Source organism: Mobula hypostoma, chromosome 21, assembly GCF_963921235.1.
Source record: "Mobula hypostoma chromosome 21, sMobHyp1.1, whole genome shotgun sequence".
Lineage (NCBI taxonomy): Eukaryota > Metazoa > Chordata > Chondrichthyes > Myliobatiformes > Myliobatidae > Mobula > Mobula hypostoma.
In genome coordinates this window covers 53,938,265-53,959,040 of record NC_086117.1, presented here as the reverse complement: position 1 = coordinate 53,959,040, position 20,776 = coordinate 53,938,265, and the positions used below count along the sequence as shown (strand labels likewise).

At 48.7% G+C, this 20,776-nt stretch overlaps 1 protein-coding gene across 1 annotated transcript in view; it reads right to left on the bottom strand.

Annotated features, from left to right (window-relative positions):
• adgrd1 (adhesion G protein-coupled receptor D1) overlaps positions 1-20,776 on the bottom strand; it is a 200,578-nt gene that overhangs the window by 127,111 nt on the left and 52,691 nt on the right. The window contains exons 7-8 of the mRNA XM_063073236.1: positions 17,961-18,081; positions 17,210-17,317 (exon numbers count right to left, since the gene is read on the bottom strand). Of these exons, the coding sequence (XP_062929306.1) occupies positions 17,210-17,317; positions 17,961-18,081 (229 nt within the window). The remainder of the gene's footprint in view (positions 1-17,209; positions 17,318-17,960; positions 18,082-20,776) is intronic.

Below are 20,776 nucleotides of genomic sequence, written 5' to 3'. Positions count from 1 at the left end.
AACGCAGCACAAAAAAAACACACAATGAGATAAAGAAGGCAAAGATAATTTAAAAATCCAATAAATAGAAATGCATAAGATAGCTTATATACATTGATTGTAAGTCCATAAAGTGACACTGGGCACAGGAGTGTCTGTACATAAGTTGACTCTGACAGGAAATGATGAAGTAGTGGCGGTTGAGGGTGTGGAGGGGTGGGTTAGTGGGTGGAAGTGTTGATCAGCCTTACTGCCTGGGGAAAGTAACTGTTTTTGAGTCTGGTGGTCCTGGTGTGGATGGAATGTAGCCTCCTCCCTGATGGGAGTGGGACCTCTCCGACAGGCAAAGAGCCAGGTCTGAATTGCGTGCACTCCCACGTCCCGCCAGCAGGGTAGAGGGCTGTAGTGGGAGCCACACAACACACCCCCCCCCCCAACAAACCAGGACAGCCTCCCACGCACTGCAGGAGGCAGCCTGTAATGAGAGCGGCAGATACACTGTAAGAACCTGGGAGGAGAGGGTCTATCCTGGACCCGACACATTGACATAACACATTGGGCAGATGCTGGAAACCCAGAGCAACACACACAAAGTGCTGGAGGAGCTCAGCAGGTCAGGCAGCATCTATTTTGTTGCTCTGGGTTTTTATGGAATGGGGGTTGCTAGCCCCAATCCCAACCCTCCTCCTTTTGCAGCTGGGCTTGGGACCGTCCATGGGGGAGTTCATCGAGTCCATGCTAAATTGTTATGCTGTCCCACCCACCCTGCTCATGGACTGTTTGTCCCACTCCCATCAGGGAGGAGGCTGCATTCCATCCACACCAGGACCACCAGACTCAAAAACAGTTCCTTTCCCCAAGCAGTGAGGCTGATCAACACTTCCACCCACTAACCCACCCCTCCACACCCCCAACCACCACTACTTTATCATTTCCTGTCAGAGTCACTGTTATGTACTGAGACTCCTGTGTGCCTCTCTCCCTCTTTTGCCTGTTTTGTTGCTGGTGTTTAGGGCAGCAATGAAGATCCTCCATCTCTGGCGGTGTTCAGGGCTTCCTTCAATGTGTCAGTAGCTTCCTCTCGGTTTTCACCACTGTCAGTCGTGCAGATCCCGGGTGGAGACTCAGGAATACCGTCACACTTAGATGTAGAAAGATTCGCTGCTATTTCTGTAACAGTTTTGTTTGACCAGTCAGGGTAGTTAGCTCTGAGCTGAACCCCTGAACTTGGAGGACCAGTGGACCCTCTTGGTCTGTCCTTTACCCTTTGACCTGTTTGGCATGGGTGACCCTACCAAGAGCCAAAGCATAAAGCCCTGACTCTAGCCAAAAACCCCATGACAAGGTTGTGGTCCTGTTGGAAGTCTCCTTTGTCTAGCGTCACTACATGGACACACAATCAGTGTATATAAGAACTGTATTTATATCACCAGACTCATCGAGTTCATCGAGTCTGTGCTGAATTGTTATGCTGCCTGGTCCCATTGACATGCAACTGGGACCATAGCTCTCCTACCCCTCCCGCCCATATACATATCCAATCTTATCAAACATGACCATCAAACCCACATTCACCACTTCCACTGACAGCTTGTTCCCACTCGCACCACCCTCTAACTTATGGATTCCCAACCTTTATTAAGCCAAGGAGCAGTACCAGTCCTCCAAGAGGACCACAACTTTGTCGCAGAGTTTGGAGGCTGCGTCCCTCAGTGACCCAGAGAGTTATGATGCTGGAGTCAGGACTTTACGCTTTGGCGCTTGGTCGGGTCACCCGTACCAAACAGGTCAAAGGGTAGAGGCCAGACTGAGAGTGGTCCACTGGTCCTCCAGGTTCGGGGGTTCACCTCAGGGCTAACAACCCTGACTGGGAAAACAAAACTGTTACAGAAACAGCAATGAAGATTCCTTCTGCATCTGAGCGTGACGGTATTCCTAAGTCTCCTCCTGGGACTTGTGTGACTGACAGCGGTGAAAACAGAGAGGAAGCGACTGACACGATGAAGGAAGGGCTAAACACTGCTAGAGATGGAGGACCTTCACTGCTGCCCTATACGCCAGCGATGTAACAGGCAGTGAGTCAGCACGCCCGGCCGTTAACTGAGGGGTCGTGCACGCCAGGTTGGGAAACCCCTGCCCAAAGTAAAGACATTCCCCCTCAGGTTCACCTTGTAAGGACAGGACAGGGCAGCAGAAAGAATAGCAAGGCTGGGGAGGAGGGGAAGGAGGACAAGCTGGCAGGTGACAGGTGAGACCAGGTGAGGGGGAAGGTGGGTGGGTGGGGGGGGGAACGAGGACAAGCTGGCGGGTGACAGGTGAGACCAGGTGAGGGGGAAGGTGGGTGGGTGGGGGGAGGGAAGGAGGACAAGCTAGCGGGTGACAAATGAGACCAGGTGAGTGGGTGGGGAGGAGGGGAAGGAGGACAGCTGGGAGATGACAGGTGAGACCAGGTGAGGGGGAAGGTGGCTGGGTGGGGCAAGGGGAAGGACAACAAGCTGGGAGATGACAGGTGAGACCAGGTGAGGGGGTAGGTGGTGGGGGAGGGGAAGGAGGACAAGCTGGGAGATGACAGGTGAGACCAGGTCAGGGGGAAGGTGGGTGGGTGGGGCAAGAGGAAGGACACAAGCTGGGAGATGTCAGGTGAGACCAGATGAGGGGGAAGGTGATGGGGGAGGGGAAGGAGGACAAGCTGGGAGATGACAGGTGAGACCAGGTGAGGGGGAAGGTGGGTGGGTGGGGCAAGGGGAAGGACAACAAGCTGGGAGATGACAGGTGAGACCAGGTGATGGAGAAGGTGGGTGGGGGGGCGGGGAATGAAGTCAGAAGCTGTGAGGTGATAGGTGGAAGAGGTAAAGAGCCAAGAAGAAGGAATTTGATAGGAGAGGAGAGCAGACCATGGGAGAAAGGGAAGGAGGAGGGGGAACCAGATGGGGGAGATGGACAGGTGAGCAGAGAGAAGAAATGAGAGGGGAACCGGAATGGGAAATGGACAAAGAAAGGAGGGGAGGGGAGAGAAATCAATGTCCATGCCATAAACTATATCCAATACTCCATGTTGTCCTTTCCTCGACATCGCACAACCTCTCATGTCCAAGAACACATCCTACACAATCAGGAAAAGCTCTCTACTTTCTGAGGAGGCTGGAGAGAGCTGGACTTTGCACATCTATACTCACATCATTCTCCAGATGTACAGGAGAGAGCTTCCTGACAAGCTGCGTCACTGCGCCGTACGGAAACTGCGCAGCGACGGACAGGACGGCTCTACAACAGGTCGTCAAAACTGCCCAACAACCACCAGCACCAGCCTACCTGCCATCAAGGGCAAATATACAGAAAGGTGCCGGAAAAGGGCCAGGAACATCATGAAGGATCCCACCCACCCTGCTCATGGGCTGTTTGTCCCTCTCCAATCAGGGAGGAGGCTACGTAGCATCCACACCAGGATCACCAGACTCAAAAACAGTTACTTTCCCCAAACAGCAAGGCTGATCAACACCTCCACCCACAACCCACCCCTCCCACCCCCAACCACCACTACTTCATCATTTCCTGTCAGAGTCACCTTATGTACAGACACTCCTGTGCCGAGCATCACCCTGTGGAAATACAGTACAGTGCGAGAGCGTACAGCAGTGCACATATATATAGCGAGGGTGACTGAGACTTCTGCTCAGTACTGTATTTGTCAATGTGGAACGTAGAGCAAGTTTGTAAATCTGCTGGCTGTAAAGGAAGTTTGGAATGACGAGAGTGGAGTGCCACAGGAGGGGTGTGGGACAGGTGGCAGAGAAGGAGTGCCGGCTTGGGGAGGATGGCATGGGTGCAGATTCACCCAGTCCTGAGACACCAGGCAAGGTCATTTGATTCCAAACAATCGGTTTATTGATCATTACAGAATGTCTCTCTGGTGCTCCCTGCTCCCTCCCTTCTCCCTTCCCCTTTTCCCAACCATGATTCCCCTCTCCCTGCCCCCTTCCCACTCTCAGTCCACAATAGAGGCCCATATCGGGGAGCGGCCTTGTCGAGGGAAGTGCCTTCTGAGTTAAGTGCGAGTCTTTGGCTCGGGAGTCTTCGGCGAGGAGGCTGAGAGTGGAGACTACGCCACAGTTGGAGAGGGTGAGAGGTGAAGAAGAGATGACCGCTAGGCTGATTCAGTGTGCTGCGTGCATGATGTGGGAGGTCAGGGACACTGATGGTGCCTCTGGATCCTACACCTGCGGAAAATGTGTCCAGTTTCAGCTTCTGAGGGACCGTGTTGCAGCACTGGAGAGGCAACTGGGTGACGTTAGGTTAATCCGGGAGAAAGAGAGTTTGCTGGACAGGACCGACAGTGAGGTCGTTACACCCAGGATACAGGAAGAGAGTAGGAGGATGACGATGAGCAAGGAAAGGATGCTTGAAGTACAAGAGACCCCGGGAGATGTGCCTCTCGTAAACAGATTCTCCCTCTTGGAAGCTGTCGGGACAGAAGACACTGCCAGTCTGAGAGGCGGACGCGTCTGCGAGTCAACAATTGGCACTGAGGTCTGAGGAGACAGACGTCAGGCAGAGCCGTGGTAGTAGGGGACTCCATAGTGAGAGGTACAGAAAGGGGTTTCTGTGGCAACAGGTGAGATTTAAGGATGGTGTGTTGCCTCCCTGGTGCCGGGATCCAGGATGTCACGGACCGATTGCAGGGAATCCTCAAGAGTGAAAGTGAACATCTGGAAGTGGTGGTGCAATCAGGCACAAATGACGTGGGGAAGAAGAGGAAAGACATTCTACAGCGTGACTTCAGAGAACGCGGAAGAAGGCTGAAAAGCAGGACTTCCAGGGTGGTTATCTCCGGTTTGCTTCCAGTTCCCCGTGCTGGAGTGGGCAAGAACAGGGAGATAATGGATCTGAATGTGTGGCTGAGGAACTGGTGCAGGAAGCAAGGATTTACATTCTTGGACCACTGGGGTATGTTTCGGGGTAAGGATGAATTGTACAAAAGGGACGGGTTGCACCTTAATAAGCGGGACACCAGCATTCTGGCAGGCAGGTTTGCCACTGCAACACCGGTGTGTTTAAACTAAGTAGTGGGGGGGGGGGAACGAACTGGAAACATAAGGATGGAGATAAAGGGAAAATGAGAATAAGAAAAGTTAAGAAAGACAGCAGAATCAACAGAGCAGAAAGCTCAAGAAGGGATCGTACAGTATGGCCAAGTGATATAGGAACTGATATGGGAGGTGAGGGGAGTAATGAATTAAAAGTATTGTATATGAATGCACGGAGTATAAGAAATAAAGTGGATGAGCATGAGGCACAGTTGGAAATTGGTAAGTATGATGTTGTGGGAATAACAGAGACATTGCTGTAAGTGGACAGGGCCTGGGAAATGAATATTCAAGAGTATACGCCCTATCGAAAGGACAGACTGATGGGCAGAGGGGGTGGGGTGGCTCTGTTGGTGAGGAATGATATTCAGTCCCTTGCGAGGGGGGACGTAGAATCAGGAGACGTAGAGTCAGTATGGATAGAACTGAGAAATTCTAAGAGTAGAAAGACCCTAATGGGAGTTATCTACAGACTCCAAACAGTAGTCTGTAAGTTGAATCAAGAGTTAAAATTGGCATGTTGCAAAGGTAATGCTACAGTTGTTATGGGGGATTTCAACATGCAGGTAGACTGGAGGAATCAGGTTGGTACTGGACCCCAAGAAAGGGAGTTTGTGGAGTCCCGCAGAGATAGATTCTTAGAACAGCTTGTATTGGAGCCTATCAGAGAGAACGCAATTCTAGATTTAGTGTTGTGCAACCGGATTTGATCAGAGACCTCGAGGTAAGGGAACCATTAGGAGGTAGTGACCATAATATGATAAGTTTTAATCTACAATTTGAGAGGGAGAAGGGAAACTCGGAAGTGTCAGTATTACAGCTGAACAAAGGGAACTATGGTGCTCTGAAGGAGGAGCTGGCCAAAGTTCAATGGAACAATACCCTAGCAGGGATGACAGTGGAACAGCAATGGCAAGTGTTTCTGGGAATAATGCGGAAGGTGCAGGATCAGTTCATTCCAAAGAGGAAGAAAGATCCTAAGGGGAGTAAGGGGAGGCCGTGGCTGACAAGGGAAGTAATGGACAGCATAAAAATAAAAGAGAAGAAATATAACATAGCAAAGACAAGTGGGAAGCCGGAGGATTGGGAAACTTTTAAAGAGCAACAGAAGGTAACTAAAAGGGCAATACGCGGAGAAAACTAGCCAAGAATATAAAGGAGGATAGTAAAAGCTTCTTTAGGTATGTGAAAAGGAGAAAAATAGTTAAGACCAAAATTGGGCCCTTGAAGACAGAAGTGGGTGAATTTATTATGTGGAACAAGGAAATGGCAGACGAGTTGAACAGGTACTTTGGATCTGTCTTCACTAGGGAAGACACAAACAATCTCCCAGATATAATAGTGGCCAAAGGACCTAGGGTAATGGATGAACTGAAGGAAATTTATACTAGGCAGGAAATGGTATTGGATTGACTGTTGGGTCTGAAGGTTGATAAGTCCCCGGGACCTGATGGTCTGCATCCCAGGGTACTTAAGGAGGTGGCTTTAGAAATCGTGGACGCATTGGTAATCATTTTCCAATGTTCCATAGATTCAGGATCAGTTCCTGGGGATTGGAGGGTGGCTAATGTTGTCCCTGTCTTCAAGAAGGGAGGAAGAGAGAAAACAGGGAATTATAGACCGGTTAGCCTGACGTCGGTGGTGGGAAAGATGCTGGAGTCAAATATAAAAGATGAAATTACGACACATCTGGATAGCAGTAGCAGGATTGGTCCGAGTCAGCATGGATTTACGAAGGGGAAATCATGCCTGACTAATCTTCTGGAAATTTTTGAGGATGTAACTATAAAAATGGACAAGGGAGAGCCAGTGGATGTAGCGTACCTGGACTTTCAGAAAGCCTTTGATAAAGTCCCACATAGGAGATTAGTGGGCAAAATTAGGGCACATGGTATTGGGGCAGAGTACTGACATGGATTGAAAATTGGCTGGCTGACAGAAAACAAAGAGTAGCGATTAATGGGTCCCTTTCAGAATGGCAGGCGGTGACCAGTGGGGTACCGCAGGGTTCAGTGCTGGGACCGCAGCTGTTTGCAATATATATTAATGATTTAGATGAGGGAGTTGAAAGTAACATTAGCAAATTTGCTGATGACACAAAGCTGGGAGGCAGTGTGAAATGTAAAGAGGATGTTATGAGAATGCAGAGTGACTTGGACAGGCTGGGTGAGTGGGCAGATGCATGGCAGATGCAGTTTAATGTGGATAAGTGTGAGGTTATCCACTTTGGTGGTAAGAACGGGAAGGCAGATTATTATCTAAATGGAGTCAAGTTAGGAAAAGGGGAAGCACAACGAGATCTAGGTGTTCTTGTACATCAGTCACTGAAAGCAAGTATGCAAGTACAGCAGGCAGTGAAAAAAGCTAATAGCATGCTGGCCTTCATAACAAGGAGAATTGTGTATAAGAGCAAAGAGGTCCTTCTGCAGTTGTACAGGGCCCTGGTGAGACCACACCTGGAGTACTGTGTGCAGTTTTGGTCTCCAAATTTGAGGAAGGACATTCTTGCTATTGAGGGAGTGCAGCAGAGGTTCATGAGGTTAATTCCTGGGATGGCGGGACTGTCATATGTCAAAAGATTGGAGCGACTGGGCTTGTATACACTGGAATTCAGAAGGCTGAGAGGGGATCTTATTGAAACATATAAGATTATTAAGGGATTGGACACGCTGCAGGCAGGAAGCATGTTCCCGCTGATGGGTGAGTCCAGAACCAGAGGCCACAGTTTAAGAATAAGGGGTAGGCCATTTAGAACGGAGTTGAGGAAAAACTTTTTTACCCTGAGAGTGGTGGATATATGGAATGCTCTGCCCCAGAAGGCAGTGGAGGCCAAGTCTCTGGACGCTTTCAAAAAAGAGATGGATAGAGCTCTTAAAGATAGTGGAATCAAAGGTTATGAGGATAAGGCAGGAACTGGATACTGATAGTAGATGATCAGCCATGATCACAGTGAATGTTGGTGCTGGCTCAAAGAGCCAAACGGCCTACTCCTGCACCTATTGTCTATTGTCTATTGTCATATCAGAATCAGGTTTATCATCACTCACATATGTCATGAAATTTGTTTTTCTTTCACGGCAGCATTACAGTATTCTGTTCTCCTTTATACTTGTGTACTGGAAATAACATTAAACAATCCTGAATATTGAATAAACAGTGGGTTAAGAGAGGAGTGGTGTGGGATTTGGTCACTGCCTTTTCAATACCTCCAACTGAGACTTTAAGATCCAGGAAATCTAACCCCCAGCAGTAAGGGGTGGAGAGGTTGAGGGACAGAATTGGACTGTTGAGCCCCCAGATACAACTAACACAGAGAGGTAAACCTCAGCAGCCTGGCCCCAAGGGGGAAATCAGCCCCCCCGAATGTCCGAGGGAGCAGGCCAAGGCAATTCCCCACCACCCCAGCTGCTGGCGTTATCATACACTGGCTCACACAATGTGCAAACATTTCCAGATCTGATTACACTTCAGCCAAAAAATGCATAAAGGAAAATTGAGGAGGAAATGACAGCATTCGGAATTACCTCATTAAGAATTAGTTTGTTCCCTGGGCAACGGGAGGTGGTTGGTCGCTCGGGCCCCACCATCCCTTGCTGGAGGGGCTCAGGGGAGGGGGGGGGATCAGGGAATGCGCAGCCCTTTTCCACACGCCTGGGCAGATGGGAGAGAGGGGCTTAGAGCATAGAACAGTAGAGCTCAGGAAAAGGCCCTTCAGCCCACAATGTTGTGCTGAACCAATTAAATTAGTGATCAAAAGACCAACTAAAGTAATCCCTTCTGGCTAGACAATGTCCAGATCCTTCCATTTTCCTCACAATCATGTACCTATCTAAACGTCTCTTAAAAATCTCCAATGTTTCTGCCTCCACCCACCACCCCAGGCAGCTCATTCCAGACACCCACCACTCTGTGTAAAAAACTTGTTCTTCACACCTGCTTTGAAATTACCACCTCTCAACTTAAATGAGTGCTCTCTGGTGTTGGACACTACTACCCTGGGGAAAAGGTATTGTCGGTCGACTCTACCTATGCCTCTTATAAACCTCTCTCAGAGCTCCCCTCAGCCTCTGCTGCTCCAGAGAAAACAGCCCAAGCTTGTCCAAATCAGCAACCCAGGCAGCATCTAAGGAAAAGAGTAAGTAGTCAAAGTTTCGGGTCGAGACCCTTCACTGAGTCCCGATGAAGGGTCTCGGTCTAAAATGTCAACTGTTTACCCTTTTCCATAGTTGCTGCCTGGTTGCTGATTTCCTCCAGCATATTGTATGTGTTGCTTAGACTTCCGCAGATTTTCTCTTGCTCAAGTCTCACCCAACCCAGTGGAAAAAGCCTGTTTGCATTTGCCCTATCTATACCCCTCATTATTATGTATTTCTCAATCAAATCTCCCCTCATTCCTTCGCTCCAGGGAATAAAATCCTAACATTTCAACTTCTCCCTGTAACTCTAGTCCACAAGTCCCAACAACGACTTTGTAAACTTTCTCTGTACTCTTTCAAATTTATTAATATCAATAATCCTCTATACATCTATAAATTTGACACAACTATCGTTGGCAAAACTTCAGATGGTGACGAGGAGGTGTACAGAGGTGAGGTATATCAGCTGGGTGAGTGGTGTTGCAACAACAACTTTCACTCAGCATCAGGAAGACCAGGGAATTGCCTGTGGACTTCAGGAAAGGCAAGTTGAGGTTACACACACCCTACTGAGGGATCAGCAGTGGAAAGAGTGAGCAGTTTCAAGTTCCTGGGTCTCAGCATTTCTGAAAACCTATCCTGGGCCCAACATATTGATCTAATTATAAAGAAAACACAATAGCAGCTCTACTTCATTAGGAGTTTGAGGAGATTGGGTATGACACCAAAAGCACTCACAAATTTCTACAGATGTACTGTGGAGAGCATTCTAACTGGCAGCATCACCAATTGGTACAGGATGGGGGTGGGGAAGCTACTGCACAGGATCAAAAGAAAGTGCAGAGAGTTGTAAAATTAGTCAATTCCATCACGGGCACGAGCCTCCACTGTGTCCAGGACATCTTCAAGGACCAGGTCTCAAAAGGTAGCATCCATCATTAAGGACCCCACTACCTAGGACATGCCCTCTTCTCATTGCCATCATCAGGAAGGAGGTACAGGAGCCTGAAGACACACAATCAATGATTCAGGAACAGCTTCTTCCCCTCTGCCATCCGATTTCTGAATGGACATTGAACCCATGAACACTACCTCACTATTTTTTATTTCTATTTTCTCTGCACTACTTATTTAATTTCTATATATAAAATTAACTGTAATTCAGGGTCTTTTTTCTCTATTATTATGTATTGCATTGTACTGTTACAACAAAGTCAAACCCAACCCAGTCCAATCTCACTCCCCTGTACCCCACCCAGTCCAAACTCACTCCCCCACTACCCAACCCAATCCAATCTCAACTCTCCCCGTTCCCCCCCCCATATCAAGCCCAGTCCAATCCCACTCTCCCCGTACCTCACTCAGTCCAATCTCACTCCCCAGTACCACACCCAACACTTTTGGAGAACTGTGTGCAGTTCTGGTCACCCCACTGTAAGGAGGGTGTTGAGGTTTTGGAGAGGGTGCAGAATAGTTTCACCAGGATGCTGCCTGGATTTGAGGGCATGTGTAATAATGAAAGGTTGGACAAACTTGGGCTGTTTTCTCTGGAGTGGCAAGGGCTGAGTGAGATCTGACAGAGGTTTATAAGGTTATGAGAGGCATAGATAAGGTCGTCCAAGAGGACTACAACTTTGTCGTAGGGTTTGGGGGCTTGTGTGCCTCAATTGCCTGGAGAGCTATGTTGGCTGGAGTCAGGGCTTTATGCTTTGGCTCTTGGTAGGGTCACCCATGTCAAACAGGTCAAAGGGTAGAGGACAGGCAAAGAGATCTCCTGGTTTGGAGGTTCAGCTCAGGGCTAGCAACCCTGACTGGTAAAATGAAATTGTTACCGAAACAGCAATGAAGAATCCTTCTACATCTGAGTGTGACGGTATTCCTGAGTCTCCACCCGGGACTTGCATGACTGACAGTAGTGAAAACCGAGAGGAAGCTATTGGCATGATGAAGCCCTGAACACTGCCAAAGATGGAGGATCTTCATGCTACCCTAAACGCCAGCGCCCTAACGGGCAGTAAGTCGATCAGGGAGAGGGGGAGGGGGGATTTGGGGGCCGATGTTCTTGTTGCGTTTTGTGCGGGAGAAGGGGTGCTGGGGGGGGGAGGTAGAAGGTTGATGACCTTGCTGCATTTTTTTTGTGCAGGGGGGGCTGGGTTTGATGTTTCTCTCTGAACTGACTTCCACGGGTTTTCTTTTTGTTTCATGGCCATCTGGAGAAGGAGAATCTCAGGGTTGTATACTGCACACGTTCTTTAATAATAAATGAACCTTTGAACCTTTGAAACAAACATTGAAATGCCTCGTTTGCATCAAAGACAAAATCCAGTTCGAGGATGTGTGGGGGCAGCCCACAACAGTTGCCAAGCTTCTGGCGCCAACGTAGCGTGCCCACGACTCACCAGCGCTGACCAGGACGTCTTTGGAACATGGGAGGAAACCTGGTCGCCCAGAGGAAACCCACACAGTTACAGGGTAAACACACAAACGGCTTGTCGATAGGTTGAACCCCAGTTGCTGATGCTATAACAGCACTGTGGACTTCAGGAAGGTGCAGATGAACCATTCCCCTCTGCAAACACATGGTCCCTCCATAGAGAGAGTTAAGTGCACCAAGTTCCTGGGAGTTCACGTCACAGATGACCTCACCTGGTCCCTTAATAGGCACAGCAGCATCTCCACTTCCTGAGGAGGCTGACACCTCTCCCTACCCACACTCCATCTTAACTGCGTTTTACCCAGGAGCACCACTGGGAGTGTCCTGACAAGTTGCATCTCCATCTGGTATGGGAGCAGCCAAGCATCAGACCGGAAGTCAAGACAGCAACTATACTTCATTAGGAGTTTGAAGAAATTTGGTTTGTCAACAAATACACTCAAAAACTTCTATAGTTGTACCATGGAGAGCATTCTGACAGGCTGCATCACTGTCTGGTATGGAGGGGCTACTGCACAGGACTGAAAGAAGCTGCAGAGGGTTGTGAATTTAGTCGGCTCCATCTAGGGTACCAGCCTACAAGTACCCAGGACATCTTCAGGGAACGATGTCTCAGAAAGGCAGTGTCCATTATTAAGGCAGTGTCCAGCACCCAGGACATGCCCTTTTCTCACTGTTACCATCAGGAAGGAGGTACAGAAGCCTGAAGACACACACTCAGCAATTCAGGAACAGCTTCTTCCCCTCTGCCATCTGATTCCTAAACGGACATTGAACCCTTGGACACTACCTTACTTTTTTTTTAACATATAGTATTTCTGTCTCTTGCACGATTTAAAATCTATTCAATATACGTATACTGTATAAAGTATACTGAATAAGATTTACTTATTTACTTATTATTATTATTATTATTATTTTATTTTTTTCTCTTCTGTATTATGTATTGCATTGAACTGCTGCTGCTGCTAACAAATTTCACGTTACATGCCGGTGATAATAAACCTGATTCTGATTCCGGAAGTCCCGACAAGGACTGTGAGAAGGGCCGAGAGGATCAAAGGGATCCCCATCCATCGGGGACATTTATCAGGAGCGCTGCATACGCAGGGCCCTTAGTATTATCAACAATCCCAGCCATCCATCCAGCACCTTCTTTGACTTTCTACCATCAGGCAGGAGACTCCGATGCATAAAGACAAGAACAGTCAGGATAAAACAGTTTCTTCCCTCAGGCCATTAGGCTTCTGAGCTCCCTGCTGCATCACATTCAAAGTGTCACCAGTTAATCTGTTCTGTACTTTTCAAGATTTAATCCATGCACTTTGTTTATTTATGTGTAATCCATCTGTAGATTCTATCCTTACTTTCCTAATTTATTGTATGTTATGTGTACTATACTGTGTCCACAGAAATGTCTCATTTGACAGTATACATGTATATAGTTAAATGACAATAAATTTAACTTAACTTGATTGCCTTAACTACTATGTTACTGTACCAGCACTAACCTCACCTTAGAGCCATAGAATCACAGAAAGTACAGCACAGAAACAGGCCCTTCAGCCCATCTAGTCCATGTAAACTGCCAACTCCCATCAACCTAGACCAGGACCAGAGCCCTCCGTACCCCTATCATCCATGTACAGCCATCAATGAAGCTACCAATCCCACACGGCTTTGGAATGTGGGAGGAAACCAGATCACCCGGGGGGGACCGTGCAAACTCCACACAGACTGCACCTGATTTCAGGGTGGAACCTGGGTCACTAGAGGTGTGGGGAGCTGTTTGGTCACTGCAAGCGCTCAATAAATATCTCAAAATAAAACACAGAGAAATTAAAAACCCTAAACGTGAGAAAGTCTGCAAATGCATTGCAGTACTGCTTCTGTATAATGACAAATTTCACAGCACAATGCCGGCAATATTAAACCTGATTCTGAATCCAGAGCAACACACACAAAACACTGGAGGAACTCAGCGGCTCAGGTAGCATCTGTGGGGAGGAATAAACAGTCACTATTTTGGGCTGAGGCCCTTCATCAGGACTGGATAGGAAGGGGAAAGATATTAGAATAAAAGGCTGGGGGGAGGGGAAGGAGGACAAGCTGGTAGGTGATAGGTGAAGCCAGGTGGGAGGGAAGGTCAAGGGCTGGAGAGGAAGGAATCTGGTAGGAGAGCAGAGTGGATAATTGGGGAAAGGGAAGGAGGAGGGGACCCACGGGAAGGCAATAGACAGGTGAGGAGAAGAGGTAAGAGGCCAGAGTGGGGAATAGAAGGGAGGGAGGGAAAAGGATTTTTTTTTAAATGAAGCAGAAATCAATATTCATGCCATCAGGTTGGAGACCACCCAACAGAAAATAAAAATTCTAATTCAGCTTCTGGCGCCTTCTCCCAAGTTGCCCTTGCAAACAAGGACTCCACTTTGTTCAGAGCCGAGGTGCTCCCAGTGGTAAAATGTGCTGGTGGTGGAGAGGGAAGGGAGTCTGGAATCTCTAACCCTTCATCCTCTTGGGTCTTCAATCCCAACAACATTGCGTCCCAAATTTTAAGTTGTTCTAAGTCTAAGATCATAAGATAAAAGAGCAGAATTAGGCCGCTGAGCCTAACATGTCTGCTCCGCCATTTCATCATGGCTGATAAATGACTCCTCTCAGCCCCAATCTCCTGTCTTCTCCCCGTATCCTTTCATGTCCTGACTAATCTAGAATCTATCAACCTCTTCCTTAAATATACCCAACGACTCAGCCTCCAAACCACCAGTGGTAACAGATTCCTCGGATTCATCATTCTCTGGCTCAAGAACTTCCTCCTCATCTCCTTTCTAAATGGACGCCCCTCTATTCTGAGGCTGTGTCCTCTGGTCATAGATTCCCCTACCATAGGAAACATCCTCTTCACATCCACTCTATCAAGAACTTTCACCATTCGATAGGTTTCAATGAGGTAACCCCTCATTCTACTGAATTACAGTGAATACAGGCCCAGAGCCTATGTTCCCTCTAAGCTGTGCGCGAGTGCGCGAGCATACACGTTTTTCAACCAGCGCACAAAGGAAATTAATGTGCGCACAAAAGGTTAGTTACCTAAAATAATGTAGTAATTAATAATTATACTTATTGAAAATAATCTTTTAGCTAAATGTTTCTGCAACTAGTTGCTCGGTTTTTCAAATACCACAATGTACGTCACTAATTTACGTCTCCTCACCTTTCCTGTTCCGGTCTGTACAGCTGCATCATGGTGGCAGCCGTCTTTGGCGGACAGTATTCATATCATAAAGTTTTTATTGAAAAAGATCAGTCAAATGACCCTGTGGCTAAATACTGTCACAAGAAGTTGATAAACATCACATATAAAGTAGCTTTACAGGTTTTAAGTGATGTCTTTGATGAACTAGCTGCAAGATTCACTTCATTTTGCGCGAGGCAAAATTAACAAGATAAGAAAGCAGTATCTGGGAGACAATGTTTCATGGAGTGACAAAGTTAAAGTTTTGCTAAGCCAACAACGTGAAGAAAACGTCACAGTAGATACAAGTTCGCTGTTGACGTTTATAAAATAGTCTTTGTGTTCATTTAGAATGGTCTGTTTTTGATTTCTCCGCAATTGCAGATTGTGACTTCACATTTGGCGATGAACAAGTTAATGCCTTGTGTCTAAAATATCATGATTTTCTAGCTGAAAATACTGTAATAGCAAGACAGTTTAATGATTTCAAATTTTCCGTGCAAGAAAAAATTAAATCCACACTGATTTCAAACTTTGCTCAAATGGTGGCATTTGTACTTCAAAATGAACAGTCTTGCGACCTTGCACAGTTGATGGACATTGGGGCAACCTTTCTTGCGTCTAGTGCGGTCTGTGAGTGAGGTTTTAGCCTAATGAATCAACTCAAAAACAAGCTGAGAAACTGTTTAGGTGAATATCATTTGGATATGTTAATGAGAATCAAAAGCTATCAATTGGATGGAAGTTCTGTTAGTCTAGATAGAGTTTACAAAGAATGGGTAAATGCCAAAGACAGGAGAGAGAAACAAATAACTGAGTGATTTAAATATGTATGTAATTTTGTTGTTATTCTGTGCAGTTTTATGTCAAATATTTTGTAAACCTACATAAACTGTGCCATATGTGCATTCAGTGCACACATTCTTTTGTCACAGGAAAAAAATTTGCACGACATAAGATTTTTGCGCACACTGACTACTAAAAATTAGAGGGAACATTGCCCAGTGCCATCAAACACTCCTCAAATGACAAGCCTTTCCTTCCTGGAATGATTTTCATGAACCTCCTGTGAAACCTCTCCAATGTCAACACACCCATGTAATGGGATGGGTTGAATGTTGGCTAAAGAGGACTGGGCCGGGCCAAGGGGACCAATCAGATTCAGGTCCATTATCACACACGTATGTCATGAAACGTATGGTTCTGTGGCAGTAACACAGCACAACACATAAAATATACTACAAATCACAATAAATATATATATCCTGTTTATACAGAATCAGGTTAATCATCACTCACGTATGTCATGAAAATTGTTTTTTTTTGCAGCAGCAGTACAGTGTAATACATAAAATCACTAAAGTACTGATCAAAAGTGTTAGGCACGTATATACAGCCAGGGTGCCTAAGAGCTTTGCACATCACAGTACTGTAGTAATTTTATGTATCGCACTGTACAGCTGTTGCAAAAAAAACACAGATTTCATGACATATGTGTGTGATGATAAACCTGATTCTGATCTGGGTCTCTATTGTGGACTGAGAGTGGGAAGGGGGCAGGGAGAGGGGAATCGTGGTTGGGAAAAGGGGAAGGGAGAGGGGAGGGAGCAGGGAGCACCAGAGAGACATTCTGTAATGATCAATAAACCAATTGTTTGGAATCAAATGACCTTGCCTGGTGTCTCAGGGCTGAGTGTGTCTGTACCAGGGCCACGCCCCCCACCCCCAGCTCCTGACACTCCTTCTCTGCCACCTGTCCCCACCCCTCCCACGGCGCTCCACCCTCACCATTCTCAACATCCTTTGCTCCCATCCCAGATTTACAAACTCGCTCTCTACTCCACATTGACAAATAAGTACTGTGCAGAAGTCTTAGGCACCCGAGCTGTATATCTGTGCCTGAGACTTCTGCACAGTACTGTCTGTGAGATATATACAAATTTAATTAGTAGTGCAAAAAATAGCAAAAATCGTGAGGTAGTGGTCATGGCTTCATGGACCATTCAGATACTGGAGGGGAAGCAGCTGTTCCTAAAATGTTGCATGTGGGTCTTCAGGCTCTTGCACCTCCTCCCTGATGGTGGAAGGGACCAGACAACAGCAGAAGCCCGAACCACACTGGAAATAGTGGAGAAACCAGGCTTCCTCCGATACTTCTTGTTCCCCAGAGGGACAATGAGAGACTGAGTTGAAAGCGTTTCCCCCGTTCACTGACGACACACCTTCCACCCCAGCGCCACCGGACCGCAGTGCTGCAGCGACTTCGGCTGGGAGCTTCTGCGCAGTCCCAGAGTCTGTGGACCCCAGGTGAGGGGGAGCAGACCCTCCATCAGAGACAACTTACTCTTACTGTGAAAAGCCTCTCCGGGGATGAAGATGTAGCTGAGTCCTTGCAAGGGGAAACGGTAGCTGGAAAGGATGGAACCATCTGCAACCTTCACCAACAAGTAGTCTGCGAACAGGAGGAGGCCGATTATATTAGCACACGACTTTTACCCCTAAAAGGGGCACAATCCCATGTCACCCATTCCAGCACTGTTGGGGCGGATTGCCAATTAACAAAAAGCAGAGAGGTGAGCAATCTTACTAGGCAGATTAATAGTTCGGCAGGGGCTAGATGGGCTGAAGGGCCTGCTTCTGCACTGTAGCGTTCTATGACTCCATGAACCCGGTGGGTTCAGTAGTGAGCCCGGGATCCTAAGGGGAAGGGGAGCTTTATCTGGGTCACAGAGAGAGAGAGGTTCTTCACTTTCCAGAGGAGCAGGGCTGAGAGGAGATAGGACCAGGACGAGGAGTGGACCAGGTTTAGAGGTCAGACAGGGATGTTCATTTATGGTGCAGAAGCTTGACAAAAGAGAAAGACTGCTTCCAGTGGAAGGGTTGGGCTTGTCCTGGGACAGGGCCCCATCTAACTATGATGTTGGAGTCAGGGTAGGAAGTGTGTTGGGAGTGGGCTTTAGGTCAGGGGTCAAATCACAGGTGACGGGGGTTGGGGGGGGTCAGGGATTTGGCCATGGAGTCTGGGATTAGGTCAGAGGTCAGGTTGGGTCAGGGGTCAGGGGTTAAGGGTCAGAAAGAGGTGTTAAAACTCTCACCAGCCACTGGCGAGGTCCCTTCAATCCTGACTGGCAAGTTCGGATCCCCTTCCATGGAGGTCACCACGTGATCCAACACGTTGTCCACCATCTTGATTAACACATTCACCTCGGCGGCAGCCTGGGTACACCAGAAACAAAGGCAAGACTCACTGCGTGCCAGACAAACCTCTAGGGAAACAAAGCAGCCATCGCTCAGGAATAAATCAGAGCCAACGAGCGGGAGGGGCTGGGGGCAAATGCTCGGGTGAGGTCAGTCACCCACACTCAGCACAGCCAGAAGCACTGAGTCAATCCGCGGGCAGATGCAGTCCGGCACCCCGCAATACTGGACCACTCAAAAAACATGGAGACAGGGAGGGGTGTAGGGCATGGACGGGATACAGAGACAAGGTGGGGTGTAGGGAGGGTAGAGAAGGGTTACAGAGACAGAAGGGGGGTAGGGAAGGTTGGGAGGGGCGAGCGGAGCTTACAGAGACAGGGAAGGGTGTAGGGGAGGGATGGGGTTAAAGAGGTAGGGTGGGGTGTTGGGACTGAAGGGGGTTATTTTAGTCAGGAGGGGTGTAGGGAAGAGAGGAAGGGGGTTACAGAGAAGCGAGGGGTGTAAGCAAAGAAGGAGGTTACAGAGACAGTGAGGGGCGTAGGGGAGAGACTGGGTTACAGAGACAGTGAGGGGTGTAGGGGACAGACTGGGTTACAGAGATAGTGAGGGGTGTAGGGGACAGACAGGGTTACAAACGCAGTGAGGGGTGTAGGGGAGAGACTGGGTTACAGAGATCGTGAAGGGTATAGGGGAGAGACTGGGTTACAGAGACAGTGAGGGGTGTAGGGGACAGACTGGGTTACAGAGACAGTGAGGGGTGTAGGGGACAGACAGGGTTACAGAGACAGTGAGGGGTGTAGGGGAGAGACTGGGTTACAGAGACAGTGAGGGGTGTAGGGGACAGACAGGGTTACAGACGCAGTGAGGGGTGTAGGGGACAGACTGGGTTACAGAGACAGTGAGGGGTGTAGGGGAGAGACTGGGTTACAGAGACAGTGACGGGGTGTAGAGGAGAGACTGGGTTACAGAGACAGTGAGGGGGTGTAGGGGAGAGACTGGGTTACAGAGACAGTGAGGGGTGTAGGGGACAGACAGGGTTACAGACGCAGTGAGGGGTGTAGGGGAGAGACTGGGTTACAGAGACAGTGAGGGGGTGTAGGGGAGAGACTGGGTTACAGAGACAGTAAGGGGGTGTAGGGGAGAGACTGGGTTACAGAGACAGTGAGGGGTGTAGGGGAGAGACTGGGTTACAGAGACAGTAAGGGGGTGTAGGGGAGAGACTGGGTTACAGAGACAGTGAGGGGTGTAGGGGAGAGACTGGGTTACAGAGACAGTGAGGGGTGTAGGGAACAGACTGGGTTACAGAGACAGTGAGGGGTGTAGGGGAGAGACTGGGTTACAGAGACAGTGAGGGGTGTAGGGGACAGACAGGGTTACAGACGCAGTGAGGGGTGTAGGGGACAGACTGGGTTACAGAGACAGTGAGGGGTGTAGGGGAGAGACTGGGTTACAGAGACAGTGACGGGGTGTAGAGGAGAGACTGGGTTACAGAGACAGTGAGGGGTGTGGGGGAGAGACTGGGTTACAGAGACAGTGAGGGGTGTAGGGGAGAGACTGGGTTACAGAGACAGTGAGGGGGTGTAGGGGAGAGACTGGGTTACAGAGACAGTGAGGGGTGTAGGGGAGAGACTGGGTTACAGAGACAGTGAGGGGTGTAGGGGACAGACTGGGTTACAGAGACAGTGAGGGGTGTAGGGGACAGACAGGGTTACAGAGACAGTGAGGGGTGTAGGGGACAGACTGGGTTACAGAGACAGTGAGGGGTGTAGGGGACAGACAGGGTTACAGACGCAGTGAGGGGTGTAGGGGACAGACTGGGTTACAGAGACAGTGAGGGGTGTAGGGGAGAGACTGGGTTACAGAGACAGTGACGGGGTGTAGAGGAGAGACTGGGTTACAGAGACAGTGAGGGGTGTAGGGGAGAGACTGGGTTACAGAGACAGTGAGGGGTGTAGGGGAGAGACTGGGTTACAGAGACAGTGAGGGGTGTAGGGGACAGACTGGGTTACAGAGACAGTGAGGGGTGTGGGGGAGAGACTGGGTTACAGAGACAGTGAGGGGTGTAGGGGAGAGACTGGGTTACAGAGACAGTGAGGGGTGTAGGGGACAGACTGGGTTACAGAGACAGTGAGGGGGTGTAGAGGAGAGACTGGGTTACAGAGACAGTGAGGGGGTGTAGGGGAGAGACTGGGTTACAGAGACAGTGAGGGGTGTAGGGGAGAGACTGGGTTACAGAGACAGTGAGGGGTGTAGGGGAGAGACTGGGTTACAGAGACAGTGAGGGGTGTAGAGGAGAGACTGGGTTACAGAGACAGTGAGGGGTGTAGGGAACAGACTGGGTTACAGAGACAGTGAGGGGGTGTAGGGGAGAGACTGGGTTACAGAGACAGTGAGGGGTGTAGGGGACAGACTGGGTTACAGAGACAGTGAGGGGTGTAGAGGAGAGACTGGGTTACAGAGACAGTGAGGGGTGTAGAGGACAGACTGGGTTACAGAGACAGTGAGGGGTGTGGGGGAGAGACTGGGTTACAGACGCAGTGAGGGGTGTAGGGGACAGACTGGGTTACAGAGACAGTGAGGGGTGTAGGGGAGAGACTGGGTTACAGAGACAGTGACGGGGTGTAGAGGAGAGACTGGGTTACAGAGACAGTGAGGGGGTGTAGGGGAGAGACTGGGTTACAGAGACAGTGAGGGGTGTAGGGGAGAGACTGGG